General features: G+C 38.9%; 1 protein-coding gene across 1 annotated transcript in view; it reads left to right on the plus strand.

Moving 5' to 3' along the window:
* The first annotated feature begins 11,675 nt into the window (after positions 1-11,675).
* The window catches only part of rassf5 (Ras association domain family member 5), a 110,273-nt gene continuing 100,036 nt past the window's right edge, over positions 11,676-21,912 (plus strand). The window contains exon 1 of the mRNA XM_020526639.2: positions 11,676-12,206. Coding sequence (XP_020382228.1) covers positions 11,714-12,206 — 493 coding nt within the window. The 5' untranslated portion in view covers positions 11,676-11,713. The remainder of the gene's footprint in view (positions 12,207-21,912) is intronic.

Below are 21,912 nucleotides of genomic sequence, written 5' to 3' on the forward strand. Positions count from 1 at the left end.
CATTTTGTGAAAAGCACTACTTGTTTTTAGCATCTCAAAATGACATGCAGTACAATGTTTCAGTTATCTTTAATCCATCTTTAAAATGTGTCTCTGTTTGTTATAGTAGCAATACATTTGATTGTAAATACAAAATTCATGCTTTTCTTGTAAATGTTGGTACCATTATCTATCTCATTTGAACAAAGTAATCTTTGATATATGGCAATGCTAATAAATAACATGTCATGATCCATTTCTGCAGTGACTCAAAAATTGTATACTATTCTTTTCTTGAAACTGCTTGTGGTTTCCCCGATCTAACTGTGACAGCTGACATTGAAAAATGACACTGCAACCCTATTCACCAACTCTGCTGCACAAGTATTAAGAACGTGATATCTTGGAGTCTTAAAAATGACTGGTACAATATTGTGTGTTTTATATAATTTGGAACAACTTAAATAATATGTCTCAGGAAACTATTATTAAAGATCACTAACTTAGTTAGTGCTTATTCTAACTAAGCACTATAAGACTTATATTCTATTGAAAGGCTTTCCAATTACTACAGACACTAGAATAGTCATACATAGAAGATAGGAGCAGGAGTGGGCCATTTAACACCTTGAACCTGCTGTGCAATTCAATATGATCATGGTTGATCATCAAGCTCAACACCCTAATCCTGCCCTTCCCCAATATCCCTTGATTCCTTTAGCCACAAGAGCTATATGTATGTCCTTCTTGAAATCACAATGTTTTGGCCTCAACCACTTTATGTGGTAGTGAATTCCACAGGTTCACCACTCTCTGGGTGAATACATGTCTCCTTATTTCAGTCCTAAAAGGTTTACTCCTTTTGCTTAAACTATGACCCCTAGTTGTGGACTCCCAACAGAGGGAACATCTATCCTGCATCTAACCTGTCCAATCTTGTTAGAATTTCACAGGTTTCTATGAGGTCCCTTCCCCCACTCCCACCCCCACCCCCACCCCCACCCCCACCCCCATTCTTCTAAAATTGAGTGATTAGAATGCTAATCCACTCAATCTTTCCTTATACTTCAGTTCTGCCATCCAAGAATCAATTTAGTAAACTTTGTTGCACTCTCTCTGTAACAAGATTATCCTTCCTCAGAAAAGGACATCAAAATTGGAGGTAACATTGCAGGAGTGGTCTCACGAATTCTTTGTATAATTGCAGCAAGACACACTTATTCCTGTACTTGGCCTTCATAGCGAGAGGATGCAATGTACAGTTGTCCTTCTTTACTGCCTGCGATACCTGTGCACTTAATTTTATTGACTGGTGCTCGAAGACACCCAGTTCTCATTGAACATTCCCCTCTCTCAATTTACAGCCATTCAAATAATAATCTGCTTTGCTATTTTTGCTACCAAAGTGGATAATCTCAAAGTGGATAATATTTATCCATATTATATTGCATGTGCCATGCATTTGCCCACTGCCTCAGCCTGTCCAAATCACACTGTACATCTCTGCATACTCTTCACAGCGCACCATTCCACCCAACTTTGTGTCATGTGCACATTTTAAGATATTAAATTTCATTTCCTCATCTAAGACATGAACATATAACGTGAATAGCTGGGGTCCTAGTACTGATCCCTGCGGTTCCCCACTAGTCACTGCCTGTCATTCAGGAAAAGATCCATTTATCAAGTCTACTAGTTACATCCTTGAAGAATTCAAGTAGATTTGTCAAGCATAAGTTCCATTTTGTAAATCCATGCTGACTGTGTCTGATTCTGTCACTCTTTTCTCAGTTCTCTGCTATAAAATCCTTGATAATGAACTCTAGCATCTTCTCATGATCGACGTCAGACTCACCGGTCCAAATTCTGATTTCTCTCTACCTCCCTTTTTAAATAGAGGGGTTTCATTAGATACCCTCCTATCTGTAGAAACTGTTACAGAGTCTAAAGAATCTTGGAAGATACCACCAATGCATCCATATTTCTAGGGCCATTTTCTTAAGTATTCTGGGATGTGGATTACAATTCCTAGGGATTTATCAGCCTTCAATCCCATCAATTTCTCCAACATAATTTCTCTACTAATGCAGAATTGATTCAATTCCTTCCTCTCACTAAACCCTGCATTTCTATCATTTCTGGTACTTATTCTGGACACTGATACTTTGTGTCCTCCTTTGTGAAGATGGAAGTGAAGCATGAATTTAGTTTGTTAGCCATTTCCTTTCTCCCCATTATAAATTCCTCTGTTTTTGACCACATTCTTGTCTCTTTAGCAGTAAAAGGAAGATAAAATATTTTATCTTAAATACCACACCAATATGAGCCATGAAAAGATGAAGAGGAAAAACAGAATTTAAGACCAATTAGTTTCACAGTGGAAGGCAAGTTAGTGGTTTCCATACTCAAAATTATGTGAGAAAAATATCTACAAATTAAAAATATCATACGAATTAGTCTGCATCAATTCCAAATGAGAAGGTTACACTTGATTAATCCTGTTGAAATTCTGAAGAAGTGATGGAAAATGTAGATAAGTGTAATAGGTTAGATGCCAGATATTTGGATTTCAAGAAGCCTTTATTCATAATCAAAGTTAGAATATTTAGACTCACGGGAGAAATAGCAGAATGGATAACAAGCTGGCTACATAACAGAAAATAAAACATAGGTGTTAAAGATAGTTATTCCACCAAATATTTACTGTGCAGAGGAGGCCATCTGGCCCATATTATTGTACTGGCTCCCTAAGCAATTTAACTTAGTGCTGATCTCCTGCTTTTTCCTCACACCCTTGCACTTTGTTTCTATTTAAAAAACCATCCAATGCCTTTTTGAATGCCTCAGTTGGACCTTCCTCTGTCACACATCCAGGAAGTGCATTCCATGCTCTAATTACTGATGTAAAAAAGCTTTTCCTCCCCTCATATTTGCTTATTTTGCAAAACACTTTAAAACTGCGTCCTCTGCTTCTAGATCCATCTACAAGTTTTCCCTTTCGCCTTTGTCCCAGACCCAACACGATTTTGAAAACTTTTATTAAATCTCCTTTTAATCTTCTCTTTTCCAAGGAAAACCATCCCGACTTCTCCAATGTTTACTTATTACTGAAGTATTTCATCCCTGGAATCATTTTTGTAAGTCTCTTCTGCACTCTCTCCAACTCACTTCGGACCTATACTGTTCTCCTCACAACATACAGTGCCTCCAGGTTTTGTGTTTTTTGGCAAACTTTGAAATTGTCTTCTGTACGTTAGGACCTAGAGTTGATCTATATAGATCAGGAAATACAAGGGTCCCAAAACGGACCCCTGAGGAACTCCATTTCAAACATCGTTGGAGCCCAAAAATGAAATTTATCAACAATTCCTCCCAGTTTCCTATCCCTCAGCCAATGTTGAATCCATGTTGCTACTGTCCCTTCTACTCTAACTGGAAAATAGTACGATGTGGTGTTCCATACTGATTGGGTCTGGGTCCATTTATAATATTGTTTACAATTTTCATAAACAATTTAGATTTGGAAATTGAAAGAACAGTTTTGAAATTTGAGAATAATGTCAGATTAGGATTGCAGTTAATATAGAGGAAGACTGTGACAAAATGGTGGCTGATATCAATAAACTTGCAAGATAGATGAGGAATTGGCAAATTTTTATGAGATGTACATTTTGGTAGGAAAATCCAGAAGTTAATATACTTTGTAAGAATGAAAGTCTAAATGATCTGGAAGAACAAAGGGATAAGGAAAAGGAGAAAAGAATATCCTAAAACATTTTGGTAATCCAGTATAGCCCATATGACAGATACAGTATACCTCTTTTAATTAGATTCCAGACTTTTTCTGTGCGAGTGGGTATCTTGGGTATATGGCTCATTCTGAAAGTCTTAAATTGTGGAATTTTCCAATGATCACATTCTGCATTTGTGCCAGAATGAATCATGCACAAGTCACATACACCAGGTTTTAACACAATTTACATTATCTAGTAAAAAATGAAAGAACTGCGGATGCTGTAAATCAGGAACAAAAACAGAAATTGTTGGAAAAGCTCAGCAGGTTTGGCAACATCTATGAAGAAAAAGTCAGAGTTAACATTTCGGGTCCAGTGACCGAAATGTTCTGAGGAAGGGTCACCGGATAGGAAACATTAACTCTGATTTTTTCTTCACAGATGCTGAGCTTTTCCAACAAGTTCTGTTTTTGTTACATTATCTAGTTATAAGTTAGAAACAAACAAATGAAAAGGTCTCTGTTCATATTATATAGTATTCTGAACCTCAATACAAACAGTAAAAATTATTTCAACAAAGGTTAAAAAAGATAATCACATCAGCATTTTGTAGCTCTAGCATAAGCCTTAGTAACTAATAGGGAAATTCATGGAGTAAGTTCCACTAGTCAGATCAACAGGGTACTTTCTAATAGGAAGAAACGTAGGAACATATTAATAAAATAAGACCATTCAGTCTCTTCAGCTTACTGCATCATTCAATATCTGAATCTTAACTCTGTCTTCGTGACTTGGTTATGTAAACTTTAATACCCTTACAAAATGTCTATCAATCTCAGTTTGAAATTTGCTATTGTCTTAGTACGTACAGCATATTTGAAAGGGAGATCTCTAACTTTTGTTTGAAAGAATATTTTCTGATAAAAACTCCTGATTGTATAGCTGTAAAAAATGGACCTGCTACACCTAATGACCTGATTCTATCCTCTCAGTATTTTCAAATAATTTGCAATTTTAAAGTTATGCCCTCAGTTAGGTCACCACTTAATTCATTTTGAAAGGAAGACAAATGTTATCTAAACAACCTGTTTGTGTAACATTATCATGCTGAAAAGATTAAATTATACTCATAGTTCTGTTGGGACCAACACCACTCAAAATAAATTATCTAGTCCTTCATTTATTTGTGGGGCCTGCTGAGTATAAATTCAATGTTGTATTTGCTTGGAGTACAACACAAATTTGTAAGCAACAAACAGCAAGTATGTTTTAAAGTAATTAATTGGTTGCTTAAGTGTGGACCCACAAAGCAGTATATCAAAATTGTTCTGTTTTCATTACAGGTATGGACAAGTGCCACGACATAGGCAACTATTTAAATGGGCATTCAGAATACTCAAATACTATTAATAATTAATCATAAATCCTTCTGTGAGAAAACCTTATCAGTCTGTTTCACAGAGCAAAAGTGATTTATGATGTTTCTTTTATCAGAACAATATTATGATGTCAAAATCAAACATTCTGAAGATCTTGGACGTCAGTACCAGTATGAGCTGTTGATTATTTCAACACTTGAAATTTGAGGATTGTTAGGATTTTCATCCCAATCATAAATATACTTCAGCTACCCCATCCCCAACATCATTAAATCCTGCAAAACCAGTTTTCTCTAAGTTCAAAGCTTACACAACACCTTGATGAAACTACATCTGAGGAAGTGAGGCAAAAATGACCAAATCATTTTTCCTTACTTCACGTGGAAAATGTTTAATTTCTATGTTGCATCTTTTCTTGGGAGACCTTCTTCACATAGTGTGCCAGTGGGCTGCTCACAATGGCAATTTTAACTGCTATAAATATGTCAACTTAGTACATATATATAGTGCTATAAAGACACTTCAATATTTAATATGTCATAGAGGAACTAGTTTCAATTTTTTTTAGAAAACTACTTGGAGTGGTTTCTTTAAAATAGCTCATCAACAGTCAATGTGGACATGGGAGATTTTAGGTATTTTCCTAATCAATCTGTTCAGAGATATTATTACCCACCTCTGGAACAAGTGAGACTTTAACCTGGGTCTTATGGTCCAGAGGTAGGGACAACACCACTGCACCACAAGAGATTTTATTAACAAGGCTTTCTACAAATTGCATGACTGGTGAGAACTGCTTGATATTTCTGTACAACATTGTTGGGGTTGTTTTGAACAGAATCTGGCTTGGAGAGTTTTTGGTTTTTATCTGGTCTTCAGTTAGGAAGACAAGAAGTCTACACAGAAGGGCTGGTGAGCTGATCTCTCCCATTTCAGGAAAAAAAAACTCCCTTGTCAAATTCAGGGTAAAATCTATCTGTTCTTCTAGAAGAGTGATTGGAGGAATGTCTCAATATTGTTCCTCCTGAGTCAGCTGTGTCTGTAAGACATCTGAGACAACTATATGATTAGTAACTTGACCACACATGACAGAACATCAGAAAAACAGACGTTGGAATATTCTATACTTTATACATTTGCCTGTAAGAATAACTCATCTTGATTTTGGTAAAGGTCCCACACAATCCACTAACACCTTACTAAATGGTTCCTCAAAAGCTGGTATGGGAATTAAAGGTACCAGGTTGATTGAATGTTGCGGCTTTTCCATCATTTGGCATGTTTTACAAAACTTTTCCACAACTTTGTGGTGGAGGGCCAGTAAATGTTGATGTACATGGGCTTGGATTTCCATTTCTATGTCATGTCATAGGAATTTCATCAGTTATCATAAATACCTTTTGTCACTATTTACTGTGCGGTAGTCACCCTTTTCCTTCAAACATTACACTGGGGTTTTCCTTAGGAGTGGGTTCATTGTTATACTAATAGATAGAAATTGATTGCTACAACTAATCTACAATTCCATGATATCATCCGACCTCCAGGATAGTAAAGGGTAAACAAAATGAATCTTGCTCTTTCTTCATGTAGCAATTGGTAACACTGAATCATCAAAAAATAACAGCACAGAAAGGTGACTTCATCCATCGAGTCTCCAAAAGCCCTGCCGAAGAATAACCTTGTTAGTTCCATTACCCTATTATTTTGCTGATATTCCTTCAGGTATATACATAATTGTTATTTGAAGGCCACTAGCAAATGTATAGCCACTACCCCACGTAGTGCGTTACTCATGTCACGTTTTGCCTCATTTTATCTCGAGTTCTTTCGCCAATTATTTTAAATCTGTATGCCTTCTAGTTTTCAACCCTTCAGCTATTGTAAAATGGCTTTGTTTATTTACTTTATTTAACTGCTTCATGAAGTTGTATATTTATAACAAATCTCCTCTTAACTTTCTATTCTGAAGCAAACAGCCTCACTTCTCTAGTTCACCTACGCAATGTAATTCTCATCCCTTGAGCCCTTCTCAAAAATTTCTTCTGTATTTTCTCCAAAGCTTTCTCCTTCCTAAAATGTGGTGCCCAGAATTGGTCGCAACGTTCCATCCGGGGACAAACTAGTATTTTATATATATGCAGCATAACTTCCAGTATTTTATGCTTCCTGGGTTAGATTTTTACCTTGCTGGAGAGGCTCTTGGCCATGGTGTAAAAGGCAGAAGATATCAGCAGTCATAAGTCCCACTCCCTAACCTTGCATCCATTTGCAGGGATGGGATTGAGGGCTATTTGTAGTTTGCACATGCGTGTTTTATGGAGGTACCTGTCCATTTACATAATCAACTGCCTCCACAGATTATTAAGTGTGAAGAAGATTGTGTATAAAAGATGCAAAAAACCCTTTAGAATTGTCAAGACTTGTCAAAAAGTATCAGCCTGGCAAGTTCTGTCAAGAAGGTTGACCTGTCAGGATTGTCAAGAAATGTTGAGAAATGTGAACAACTATCCAACTGGCATAGGGGAAGAAGTTTTCACCTGTCATGAGCTGGTGAGAGCTGTCAAAATGCATTTTTTATGAGTTAAAGTGCTTTTTAAAATAAAGTATAATTAGCAAACAAAACTTCAAGTAGTGGAACTTTCTTTTCTCCTGTGTGCATTAGTTATTATGGATACTAGATCTGTTGATATGGTAGGTGAAGGGGGAAAGGATGATGGTTGGAAGTAGATATTAAATTGCTGAAGGTTTTATGAGAGTCCATTGGGAATGGATAGAAGGGTAAAGCGTAGCAACAGGGTATTAGGAACCGTGGTGAATGGGTGGAGGAGCATAGCATGGTAAAGAAGGTACAAGGAACCATAGTAGATGGGTAGGGGGCATTAGGTGATAATCGTCAAGCACAGGAGTATGTGGGTGAAGTGGAGTGAGGGGAGTGGAAGGGGTGAAGGCTGGAACAATGTTTTATATTTTATTCTTTTATTTTAATTTTTGACAACCACTGAAGACACAGGGCAGGCTTTCTACCTGGCCCACTTTGGGAACTAGCAGCCTTCACAGCTCTTCCAGAGTTGCTGGCTCAACTCTCAATCCAGCCTACAACCTACCTCTACCCCAGACCGAAAATAGGAAATGTGGCTCACCATTTTAAAAGATCAGGTTCACAGAGGTGGGATTTCTCCCAGCTCTGTGCATATGATGTGGGGGCAAAATTGGGACCTATGCTTCTATTTATAAAGCAGAGATCCCTTATGCCTAAATAGTTGCTTTGTTCATCTGCACTGCCACCTGTAATGAATTGTGCTTGAGCACTCCTAGAACTCTTCTTGCACTCCCTCATATTTTATCATTTAACATGAATTATAATTCTCATTTTTCTTACCCAAATGCACTGTATCTCATTTGTATTGAGTTTCATTTGCGTTGTAAAAACCGAAAGAACTGCGGATGCTGTAAATCAGGAACAAAAACAAAGTTGCTGGAAAAGCCCAGCAGGTCTGGCAGCATCTGTGAAGGAAAAAACAGAATTAACGTTTCGGGTCTGGTGACCCTTCCTCAGAACTTTGTTTTAGTTCATTTGCCTTGTGTTTAAACATTCCACCACTCTATCAAGGACCGCTTAAGCCTTTTACTATCTTCTATACTGCAAGTTCCATGTCATCTGTGAATATCAAACCTGTGCCCTGAACTCCCACAAATTAATATAGATCAAAAAGAGAAGTGGTTCTAATATTAAGCCTTGGGAATTTCACTATGTATCTTCATCAGTCAGAAAAACTTGCCATTCATGCTGCTACTGACCATGATATCCCATAAACCTCAATTTTGCAAAGAAGCCTTTATGTACTACCTTTTCAACAATGTTTGAAAGTTCATATACACAAAAACAACTCCACAGCCTTCATTCACCCATTCCGCTTTCTCATCAAAAAATACAAGCTTGTTCATCGAACATATTTTGCCATCAATAATCCTGCCAGTTCTCGTTTATTCATCCATGTTTGTCCAAGTGGCTGTCAATTTTCTCTTGGATTATAGATTCTAAAAGTTTCCCTGCCATTGACATTAAAATGACTGGTCTGTGATTGCCCAGATGATTTATCCTTCTCCCCTTTTTTGAACAAGGGTGTTATCATTTGTAACCCACAATTCTTCACTCAGTAAAACAATCAAGGACAAATGGAGCAATTCCCAAATACAACTGAATTAGAATGATCTATTTTTCTGCTTGATGATTTTCATTTCAATTTTGCTAAATCTGCTCCTTTTCACTCCTTTTATTCTTCTTTCTATCTCTACATTTTGTTTGACTATTAATTCAGCCAATTTTCCTCTCACCTTCTCAATGAATATTCCTCCATTATAAAGTCATAAAGATGTACAGCACAGAAGCAGACCCTTCCAAGCTGACCAGATATCCTATATAAATCTAATCCCATTTGCCAGCATTTGGCCCATATCCCTCGAAACCTTTCCTATTCATATAACCATCCAGATGCCTTTTTAAATGTTTAATTGTACCAGCCTCCACCACTTCCTCTGGCAGCTCGTTTCAGCCTCTGCATGAAAACGTTGCCCGTTACGTCCCTTTCATATCTTTCCCCTATCACGTTAAGCATGTGACCTCTAGTTTTGGACTTACCTACTCAAGGGAAAAGACCTTGTTTATTTACCCTATCCATGCCCCTTATCATTTTATTAACCTCTACAAGGTCATCCTTCAGCCTCCAAAGCATTGGGGAAAATGGCCCCAGTCTATTCAGCCTCTCCCTATAGCTCAAACCCTCCAGCCCTGGCAACATCCCTGTATATCTTTTCTGAACCTTTTCTAGTTTCACAACATCTTTCCTACAGACTGGAGACCAGAATGGCATGCAACACTCCAAATTCTCTTTCATTAAGGAGATGATGTTTACAAATGACATTGACATATGGCATCCTCATCAAATCAATGTTCTTGAAATGTGAGATACACAATATTGAAATAATAATTGAGGGGGGAAGTCCACTTAATAATGTTCCATGCTGTGAAACTCACCTTTGCAGCAATTTCTGATCTAAAATGTGTGTAATTGCACACACAGTTATGTCTGGCTATTCTGAGGCAAAACAGTGAATTAGGCTGTTAATGGCAGAAAGAAGAAATGGGCAGAAAAGAAATTTTAAAACAATAAACTAAGGTTAAAAAGGGAGGACATTTTAAAACGAATAATACCAAATAGCTTCTCGTGTCTACAAATAATCCTCACTCAGATGTTCATTAAGTTTTAAAGTAGGTAACTAGAGAGAAGTGAAACACCATACCAGATAGGAAGTAATGACGTTCTTATAGACAGCGTTTTTCATGATCACCAGCCAGATATCTTAAAACACAAGTAATGAAGTCCTTTTGAAGCATTATTATTGTAAAATTACAGGAAAAATTGCAGCCAATTTTTTTGCATAGCAAACTCCTATTAACAGCAATGTGATAGCAACTAAATAATCTCTATGACATAGAGTGATAAATATTAGCCAGGTAATTGGGGGATAACTACGCTGTTCTTCAAAACAGCATCATGGGATCTCTGATGTCCATCTATGAGGCCATGTGAGGCTTAATGTCACATCCAAACGACAATGCAGCATTCCTCAGGATCGCATTGGACTGTCGCGTTTAGATTTCTGCGCTCAAGTCCTTCAGTGGGACTCAACCTCCTGAAACCAGGGTGCTGTCCAATTGAATTTCACTTTAAGGATTGTGTTGTTTTGAATGTTTGGAGTGGTTATGAGCAGCGTTAAAAGAAAAGGGGTAGGAGGTAAGGTGTAGAATGGGGCTCAGTCTTGATGCTCATTTGACCAATAGTTCTGGGTGAGCCTGTACTCATTGGAGTATAGAAGAATGAGATGCTATCTTATTGAAACATGTAAAATCCTTAGCAGATTTGGCAGATGCAGAAACGTTGTTTCCCCTTCTTGGAGAGTCTAGGACCAGAGGCATAATCTCAGAATCTGGCTCATTTAAGACAGAGAGAGAAATTTTATTTGAGAAGGCTGTTGAGGCTGGGTCATTAACTAAACTGAAGGCTCAGAATAAACAGACTTTAAATCAGTAAGTGAATAAAGGGTTATGGGGAAAAGGCAGTAAAGTGGAATTGAGGATTATCAATGATCTCATGGAATGGCAAAGCAGGTGGATGGGCTGAATGGTCTTCTCCAGCTTCTACGTCTAATGGCTTTCCGGTCAATGAGCCGAATAGCCTCCATCCGCATCGTGACAGTTGTGCGATTCTGAGTCAGGGTTGACAGGCAGATTTCCCTGAAATCTGGGGTTAAGTACAAGAAAACAAAGAGATCAAAAAAAAACCGACCTTTCGGGGGGGAGGGAAGTGGTATGGGGAAGGAATTTCAAACAAAAGCTCCGGGTGACGACGTGCTTTGCCCGAACGGAGCTAACTTCCCCCGTGACTGTGGCCTCGCGGCTAGTCCACTGCGGAGTGGCGAGGAGGCGGGGCGCGGGGGAGGGTTGGAGGGAAAGCACGCGCCGCTCTTTAAAAGGTAGCAGCGCGCGCTCAACGCCTCCAACTGTCAGCTGCAGGAGCCCTGCGCGAGAGCGTTTGGTTGCGCCGATTCATTATCATCATGCCCATAGCGTCAGCCTCGCAGTCGGCGACAGCGTCGCCGTTGGGAAGCACACACTTCGCCGCGTATTCCTTCGCCCAGCAGCTGGGGGATTTCACCCCCGGCCACCAAAGGCCGGGGCTATCGAGACGTCTCTCCGGTGATATGCGGTCCGGGGAGCTCATCCTGCGCTGCGTTCTGCTCGAGGGCAACTGCGGCGAGATGCCGGCGCACTCGGCCAGTCCCGGTCTGGTCAAGATGGCCAAAGCAGGTGGAGGAGCCGGCGGTGGTGCAGGAGCGGGAGGTGGAGGGATGGTGCAGGGGCGCCGGGTCAGGGTGAAGCAGGGAGCGCATCGACCCCGAGATGTCCGGACCATCTTCCTCCAAGCGGAGGATCCCAGAGTCCCGGAGGAGAAGGGAGAGGGACATTGCTTCGTTCGATGTTCCGTGTACACTTGGTGCGATTATTGTGGCAAGCAGATCCCCCTGTGCAATGAAGCTGTCAGGTGTAAAAGTGAGTTCCTTGCAATTGTAATTCTATGACTAATATACTGATTGGACTAAAATCGACAATCGTGTTTGAAGTTTGTATTTTTGCTAAACATTGACTTTACTAACTAATCTGACACGTGACATTCTTCAATTTGTTATTATGCGTCAATGTAATCTAACCGTAAACATGCTGTTCCCACGCCTCTGCTTGTTTGGTTGTGAAGCTGTTTGTTGATTTCAGTCATGTGCGATCAGAGTTACCCCGATTTTCCCGATTTTGACTTCATTTTCTTCAGCACAAGTCATCCACACAGAAACAGCTTCGCCTCACCCTGTCAGGTAGAAATCTGGAGGAGGAGGGAACTGTGTTTTAGTGAAATATGCCCGTCGTAACAATACACTTGTGATCTCTTTGTTCAGCTGACAGAACACATCTGATTTTGAAAAGGTAAATCAAACAGTGTGGAAACCCAATCCGTCAAAAGCATAATAGTGTGATTTTTACAGTGGACTTTGAATTCCAAACCAGTTATGGTCAGCTTCTTCCCATGGAGACCCCATGAGTGCAGTTTGGACCTGGGAAGACCTACGACAGCAGGGGATGGAAAGGCAGGAAACCTGCAGAAGTGAGAGGGGAGAGGAGAAGAGCAGCCTTTGAGCTTGCGACCCCACTTGGGATCCCAACCTCCACATTAGAAATCTTTGGAGTATGCCAATTCCTGTCCAGAAATATCACTATTGTCACAATTTTTGGTTGTGCATTTCTGTTGACATTTACTATTGCAAATTGTTATGTAAACATCATTTACTCTTGCATTGCTAAGGGGGTTGTCGCAGATCTTGACGACTAGCTTGCTGTGTAGAGCAAGTTTCTGAAACCTCCTGTCCATGTAAAATCCAGTGAGTGTTTATCTGTCTCATCTATTGACCCTGGGAAATGCAGAGGGCGTTGGAAATTTAAGAAACAATAGTTTAATCAAAAGAATTTAGTGTGGCAAAATACTACTGGATTTTGTGCTAATTGGCCTTGTTTGCTTGTTCGCTAAAGGACAAATGTGTACATAAGGAATGAAATTATAGTTTCACTCCAAGAACTGCAGAAACTTTCTCTTGTTTAAGGTTTTAGCAAAGAGTTGTAGTTCGGGTTGTGGGTGAGGTTGTTGACTTGCTCGCCAAGCTGGCTTATTTTCGTTCATTTTGCCACCAAGCTAGGTAACATCATCAGTTAGGCCTCCAATGAAGCAATGTTGTTTCTACTCTGCTTGGAATTTATGCTGTTCGGTCCATTATGGTGAGTAGTGTCATTTCTGGTTTTGTTCTGTATGGGTTTGTAAGTGGGGTCCAATTCTATAACATACACGAATGTCAGCAGTCAGCAAGCAGCAAAACAACATGATGAACTTCCCTTAATATCAGTACACTCTGACAATGAGGCCATCAGTTTAACTGGGACAACATAACCATAGTAGTCCAAGCCAAACAGGCACACACGGGAATTCCTAGAGGCATGGTTCTCAAACCCGTAATACAATCAGCAAACCTATAGAATTGGACCCCACATACAAACTCATACAGAACAAAACCCAAAATGACATTACTCACCGTAATGGACCGGACAGCATAAATTCCAAGTGGAGTAGAACAACATTGCTTCATCAGAGGCCTCACTGATGATGTTACCTAGCAGGGCGATAAATCGTCTGAACGAAAACAAGCCAGCTCAGTGAGCAAGTTAACAACCTCACTTTCTCTTGCTGATTATACAAGTCAGGGAAATATGGCAACACTACTTTTTGGTGTATAGATTGGTCTGTATGGCCAGACAATTTTACATTATATCCAAAACAGTAAGCATTTCTGTTTTCAGAAATTTTATTTTCTGTTGTGTATGGTTAATATTTTAATTTTTCTGAGTGGTGCAGTACATGCAGTGACATGTGGCCCATTTCACAACAAGATCTGTTCCATTTGAACTTGATTGATTTCAGGTCATTTTAATACCATTTAATTACTGTCCAGTTTAATCCTGAGAAACAAGGTAACTATTAAGAAGATAGTTTCAAATTAAAGAATATGTCTGCTTAGAATATCAATCTCTGAAAAATAATTAATAAAGTGTGGTAATAAATGAAAGTATTTGAGAATGCTGACCAATTTCAGATTAATTTTGGGACTCTGATAGTTTTAGAATGTGCCTAATAGTCTAAGTGGCTTATCTGGTTACTCACAACTGGGGAGTAAAGTAAACTCCCATCTCTCACTAATTAAAAGATGTAAAACCAGACAAAGGGAGAAATTATGAAACAAGTCTTTGTTTTAAAAAAAATCTAAATTGATTTTCAGATTTAATCATTTATTTTTAAAATTCCAGAGAATTTGGAATAGAGATTTCACACAGGTCACCAGTGGTTTCTTGGAAACAGCCTGTGTAAAGATTTAGCACAGCTGCCACCTTGATGTCTGCTGGAGTCGGATGGCTACCTGTCTCTTCAGTTGGAAAGTCCCGCTCCAATAGAGAGCACAGTTGTGCGGTAGGGCATCTTGGTCTGTGGCATCAATGCACCTCACCTTATCAGGAGGAAATAGCATTGAGAATGATAGACTTTGCATCTCTGGTAACTTCTCTGCATCCTGATGGACTTACTGCTGCAACCCCTTTTTTGTGTGGAGACTGTTTGACATCCTCCAAAGGTTGCTGCTAGTTGTGGGCTTGCTAATATATTTATTTCTCCTCATTTCTCTGCATCATCAGTGGACAACAGCCACTGTGTCTTTCTGGGGAATTTCAGAAACAGAACTGGTCCTTTGTAACTTGAACAGTCAGCATTTGCATCTCTCAATGCAATGGACTTTGTAGGACTCTGATAGTGAGGGTCATGGAATTACTCTGTATGTGGAACTTTTGACATAGTAGGCTTTTACTCTGATGAATGCAGCACAGGTAATGCTGCACCAATACAGTAACAGATTAGGTGCAGCTAGATTACAGGCCACCACCACTTATCACCAAAAGTAAAGGCAGCAGTGCCTATTCGCATTTTGGTGAATACTTGCAGCTCAAGGTAAGAGGAATCAGCTTTGCATCATAGTTTGATCTATGAGGCCTTAGATTATCTTAATGTCCATTGTAGCCCACATGTGACTCTTCTAAGATCGCCTTTGATACTACTGCTTTACAGAGATGATTATGTTCAATTTATATTAAGCAGAGTCATTGTCAAGATTTCTTATTTGTCAGGATTTGTATTCAACATAACAGTAGTTGGTGATTGCATACGTTTCACATGCAGAATGCTATGATTACATACATCTTAAACCTGTAATGAGTGAGTGTCTGATTAATCCAGTTGCCTCTGGAAGGGCCTCACATCACTCAAAAGTAAAGCCCATGGGTTCAGTCCGAAAGAGTTCTCTAGGATTTCAGTCATTTTTCATTCCCATTGTGCATGACAAATTTGGATGCAGATGGAAAGGAACATAGGGTGCACTTCACAGAGTGAGTTAGAGGCTCAACCTGGTAATCTAAGTGACCACTGTACCTTCCCCAAATGTTTTGGTGGTCTTTTCTTTCTTGCACCTCCTGTCCACATAGTCTGGGCCTCCATTTGTTCGCACCCAACTCTTCTTATTAGGTTTTCATCTCCTCACATTTCCCCTGAGCCCTGGGCCTATAGCTTGGTTATGCCAACCATAATGTTACACTGATGTCTGACGTTGAGACACACATATGCACGCACAGACACAGAGACAAACACTCTCACACTGAGACAGAGATACACACAGAGACATGCAACCCACTGAAGCCTGTAGTGGTGACTGTCGATAACCTGCCTTGACTGTCAGTGAACAGGACTGAATGTGGCCCACCCCCCTCACCAACTTAGAATTATAGTCCTGACTGATAACTGATCTCTTTGCAACTTTTCCTGACTGGTTTAATTGAACCTGCAGGAATGACCTTGGTCCACTCCCCATCCTGTAATTAAATTGAACTCTGGACTCCGTACACCCAAATGGCCAGTTAACTGTGTTCAAACCCTAGATTGATATTGGATAATGGCATTGACTGATTGTGGTGGAACCCCCTGACTGAAGGCTGTCTCCCTTGGCCTAACTGAGGACTGCTCTCCTTAGACTTTGACACATTTGGTTTTAAGCCCAAGCAATGTGTTTGCTCCATAAACTGTTGGCATATTCTCTAGGTATGATAGTGACTTAGCAAGGTGCATTTCAGCTACACATCCACTCCCTTGAGTGATCACTGCTGGCAAGAATCAGACACTGTCTCACTTTTTCTGTGTTAAAAGGCAAGGGGCGATAGTGAGCTCTGAGTGAGGCAATAATGTATGAAAGGCATGATAAGGCAAAGATGTTGAGTTTCGAAGTGAGTGAGTGCTAAGAGCTCTGAGATGCACCCTGCTCTGCTGCATGTGATGGGTCCCTGTCCCTGCACACAATGTGGCCTAGTAGCCACATTACGATGAAAGCGGTGAGTGAACTCCAAATGTGCAGGATTGAAGTATTGAATTGTGTTTTGAGTGGCCCTGAAATGTGCAGTGATAATGTGGTAATGCAGATGGTTGTTGCCCATAGAAATTACCTTGATGTTTGGGAATGCTGTGCATAGCAACAGCAAACCAGAGCCACCATTCAGACTGTCAGGTTGGGAATTCCCACAGACACCACAGACACAGACTCCCACAGACAATCACTTGCCCAAGACCATCCAAAGTGCAGGAGGACCTGGGAAGGCATCGAGCACTGTAGGGAGAAATTGGAGGACAAGTGAAAGAAGCGCACTGCCACATCAATGCCCCTCCCACCCCTTCCCGTGACCACCATCTGCCCCAAGTGTGACAGAGTCTGCGGTAGCCGCATTGTTCTGTACGGCCACCTACGGACTCACCCTGAGCGTGGAAGAGAGTCATCCTCGTCTGCAAGGGATTGTCAATGATGATGATGTCGCCATCTAGTTTCTATCCATTGCCTGGGTAGATAACAAACTGTATATAAATGAGTCAAGAGTAGGTAAGAATGAGATGTTAATGCCTGTAAATAAGTTTCTTGCACTCACTCTCTCAATATTGTCTCTCCGTTAAAACCTTGGTGAAAAATCAGACTGTTTTTCCTAATGCCTAATATTTTTGCCCATGTTGTTCAGTGGATCGGAATATTCCACTCAATCTGTTTGCATTCAATGCTGAGAATAATCTAGCTTGATGCTGAGAGCTGTGTTCATGGAATCCCCATTGATGAAATAATGCAGATAGTTAAAGTGAATATAACTGAACTCAATATATTTTCTTTCTCTCTTTGTTTAAAAGAGGTGACTGATCAGATGTTCATTAACAAAGTAAATGTAACGGGTGATTTAGCTTTCTTCAATTGAATGTTCGACATATTTATTTAGGGAGTACAGATATTTTGGTAGCAGTATATCATTGGTGTTTCAACATCTAATTGCAAGAATGTAAAAGAAAATTGAATAAGGGGAAATACAATTCTGAATTTCTCAAGCTAGAATCCACTTGAAGATATATGACTATCAGATTTTGAGCACCACAAGAAGACCCTCTTTTCCACAAAAATGATTTGTAGAGTTTGAGTCGTTCACATCTGGTTTGTGAGTTGAACTGTCCTGTGAGATGATGTGAAATTTGGCAAGGTTATTACATATTTCAGTTTTGAAAAATTGATTGAAAAATTTCTTGGTGGGGGTGGGGAGGGGGAGAGAAGATTAATTTCCATAGGGCATTTAACAGCCTGCCTTTAAATAAACAATTAGAAGGACATCATCTGTCCACATTCTATTGTTTGACCTCTTTTGCCTTGGGAACTGTTGTAATAAAAGTTAAATGCTTGCAGCTTTCCTCTTTAAAATGAATAGATATTATGGCTGTGGGATGCTATTTCCTGAACTCTTCTTAAACCAAGGAAAAGATCATTAATTGGGTCATTGCATTCAAAAAAATTTAGTTCAAAATTGATAAAAGGCAGATTTAAAGTCCAAAAAAAAGAAGCTTGTTATTTAAATGTTACCTATAATTAATTTAATTGTTTCTACCCAACATTTATTTCTTGGATTCATTTTCCAAATATGGCAACTTATCAGATGATGATTGATAATGTATACTCACATGATACTCTGTAAGCTTTTGATTTCAATTAAATCTGTTGGCTATAACCTGGTGCCGTGTGAGTTCTGGCTTTACTCAAATGAATGACAAAGTTGCAACAAATTAAATCTCAGTCCACTACTTTGCCTTTTTGAAACTATAGCCACTTATTCATCAATATAGCGCAAAGAATGTACTGCCATTTTTCACTCCCTATTACCATAATCACTTCTTTATACTTTGATTTACATGATCAACCAATTTGACTTGTTTATATGTTGCATATTCTGCAATATGCCATTTAAAGTTTGACACAGTTATAATCTCATAACCATAGTCAAGCTTCATGATGACCACTCAAGGGACTATTTAGCAGTGGCATTTCTTGACTGATTAGGATTTCATTACAGTGGTCCTTTAGACAGATGACCTCCCAGATCGTTCAATAAATGATGTCTGATCAGACAGAATATGCAAGGAAATGCTGATTTTAATATTGAAAAAGAAATTACTCTGGTGTGACATTAATTTTTAATATGTCTAGAATAAATTCTAAACCTTTAAGTAATGGAGTGATTGTCTTCCTCAACTTTAGAAAACAAAAACCATCTCCAAATAGATGAAGAGGAAATTATTTTCAGTACTGTTAATAATTCTGGCTCATGAAATACCAAAACAGGGAACAAAAATTTTAAATGCTAAAAACGTAGACAAAGTGCTGTGATTGAATTGGAAGTTGCAATTTAGACTACTTTCAATGCAACTTGCAAATGCTACAGATTATCTGAATCAGAACCTGTCAACAGATTAATATTTATGCTCTTTTAAGGTGGGAATATTTTTCTGGTGATTATATTTATCATAGCATATTTTATCTATGATTCCTACATTGTATAAGCTTCTATATTTGATATAAAGCTGGTCACTTAGATTGTAATGGTGGTGATTGCCCAGGACCACTGAGAGTTTAGCATTGAAGAAAAGCTTCAGTTCTGAATTGGTATTGTTATGATACTTTCTAAACACATTAAATGCTCTTAGCAATGTGTTCCAAAATGATAGATCAAATTGTATAGTGTGTGATGCTGAAGGAGAGTTTCTACTCTCACCACCTAGGCAGGTTCTGCCCTAAAATAATAACAGTGAAGAAGTTTGAGACAGCAGCTGTTGGAAAATCAGATTGGATTAAAGTATAAGTATGGGATGGGGCAGCAATATCAGTAATAACAGTATTTGTATTCAGTAGAGAAAAAATGATTTTAAAGTTAGCTGTGAAAGCAGTGCATTTAAACAGCAGCTGAAACTCGCTGATCAGAGTGCAAAGGAAATGAGTGGAAATACCAGAATGTGAGAGTCTTTGGAAAATGCTGAGAACTTGAAGACAACTAGGAACACTGATGTTGGGATTTAAACTCTTTGCCCACTCTAAGCCAAATATTTTTATTTACCTCACTTATAATTGCTTTGAAATAAAACTGGCTTTTTCAAAAATGAGAACATTGCACCCACAGAGATTCATTCCTTTGTATGTTTGTGCAGCATTTCACACCCAATCATTGTACGGAGATAAATCACAGTGGCCAGAGCCAAACTAATTCTCTATTGTAATTTTGAGAAAGTGTTGGTCTGCTGGGAGAGGTCAGGAGCCCTGATGTATTCAATTCTTGTCACTTACAGTTGCCAAAGTGAATATAACTTTGACCTCAAGAGTGTGTTTTCCAGATTTCATGTTTCTGAAGTTGAGATCTCGTGTTTATTTGCAAATTTGTTCAGATATGTTACACTGTATTATCCAAACCCTCATTTATATTTCTAAAATTCTTCAGTAATTTCATAACTTATTTTGTGTTAAGAATCAATCAGTGTTCCAGATTCAATATTGACCTGCTTTGATTCTTGTAACATTCACCAATGTAAACAAGTATTAAATATTAAAATTGGCCCAGACACTGTCAAAGTCCACTCTCTCTCCTGTTCCTAGACCTGGGAAAATGGAGTATTAACTGACTATTTGAGTAGTGTATCTATGACCTTTTGTGAATTACTGTGAATAAATGGTTCCTTCTGTTAAAAGATGTTATGAAAGTGCTTGAAGTCACTCACTGATATTGTGTTCTTTTACTGCCAAACGTGTCTCGCTTATTTGACTAACCTAAGTACATGACATATAAGCTACAAAATTAAAAATCTATTTTCCAGCAATAATGGAAGAAACAGACAAAAATAACTTTGTAGAACAGACTTGAGCATTTAATCTAGGACCAAAAGCCCTCCAAAGAATCATGTCCGTGAGCCCAGCAGTCAAGCACAACACCTTTTAATGCTTGAATGCATTACACCATTATGACATCCTACGTTGGCGATCTAATGTTTAAAATGATTTTTTAAAAATATACCATTAGTATATGAAATCCAGTTTGGGCACATTGTTTTGCAATGCAACTTTTATGTTGTATTAGATACATGGACTGACAGCATTGTAAGGTTAAGCACTGAACTGGAGCCATTTACACAAATATAGAGTAATGGGTTCTGGGAATTATTTATAAAGCTACAAGTGATCCTTTGTGGCATGAAAAAAATATTGTTTTTCAGATGGCATGGGATTATGGAAGCAAGAGATAAAAGTAGGAAGATGTTAAGGAAGGAAAAATAAAGAGTGGCATTCTGAGACTAAAGGGGAATTAGAACAGTGAGCGTAGCAGAGTGTCCCAAGCCTCAGTCACCTGTCAGGAGAGGAGAAATGGTGGTGGGTGACCTGTGACTGGAAAGTGCGACATAGGAAAACTAACACAAAGGTTGAAATGAAAATGGAAGAAAGCATTCAAATGATTCTTGGGATTATAGTATGAGAAATAGTTATATAAATTGGCAGGTCTTTCCTGGAAAAGAGAATATTGACAGGCACTATGCTTTCTGTTTTTTGGGTGTTCAAGATAATTCAGGTAATTACAAGATCATCTTAACTTAAACGGTGGAACCAGAGGTCACAGCTTGAGGCTGAATGGTGTTTAATTCGGAATTAATCCACAAAAAGTAATTTGATGCCTGCTAATTTTAGGTGCATCTGTGAATGGTAGAGAAACAGGGCTTATTTGCTTATTCAGGCAATAGTGAGGAGTTGTTTTATTTCACTAATTTTATTTAACAGAAATGTTAGGATTTCTATATCTGTGGGATTCTTGAAGTTCACCTTCGTTATTGACTGCATTGTTTTGTAGCAATACCCACTGTACCCATTCATCCATGAATTTTGGAAAATCTTTGATTTCTTTTTCTGACTGAGCTAATCCATTTACTTACACCAAAATGGGTGCCCTGGGTGTCTGCTATAAACTTGCTCAGTGGTAGGGAAAGAGCTAAGATTGCAATATTCCAAGTTTGCAGACAACAGTAAACTAGGTGGGAGGGTAAACTGAGAGGAGGATGCAAAGATGCCTCAGTTGCCTGGAATGAAGCATTTCATAGAACATAGAACGTTACAGCGCAGTACAGGCCCTTTGGCCCTCGATGTTGCGCCGACCTGTGAAACCAATCTGAAGCCCATCTAACCTAAACTATTCCATTATCATCCATATGTTTATCCAATGACCATTTAAATGCCCTTAAAGT

Source organism: Rhincodon typus, chromosome 25 (genome assembly GCF_021869965.1).
Source record: "Rhincodon typus isolate 14 chromosome 25, sRhiTyp1.1, whole genome shotgun sequence".
NCBI classification, from domain to species: domain Eukaryota; kingdom Metazoa; phylum Chordata; class Chondrichthyes; order Orectolobiformes; family Rhincodontidae; genus Rhincodon; species Rhincodon typus.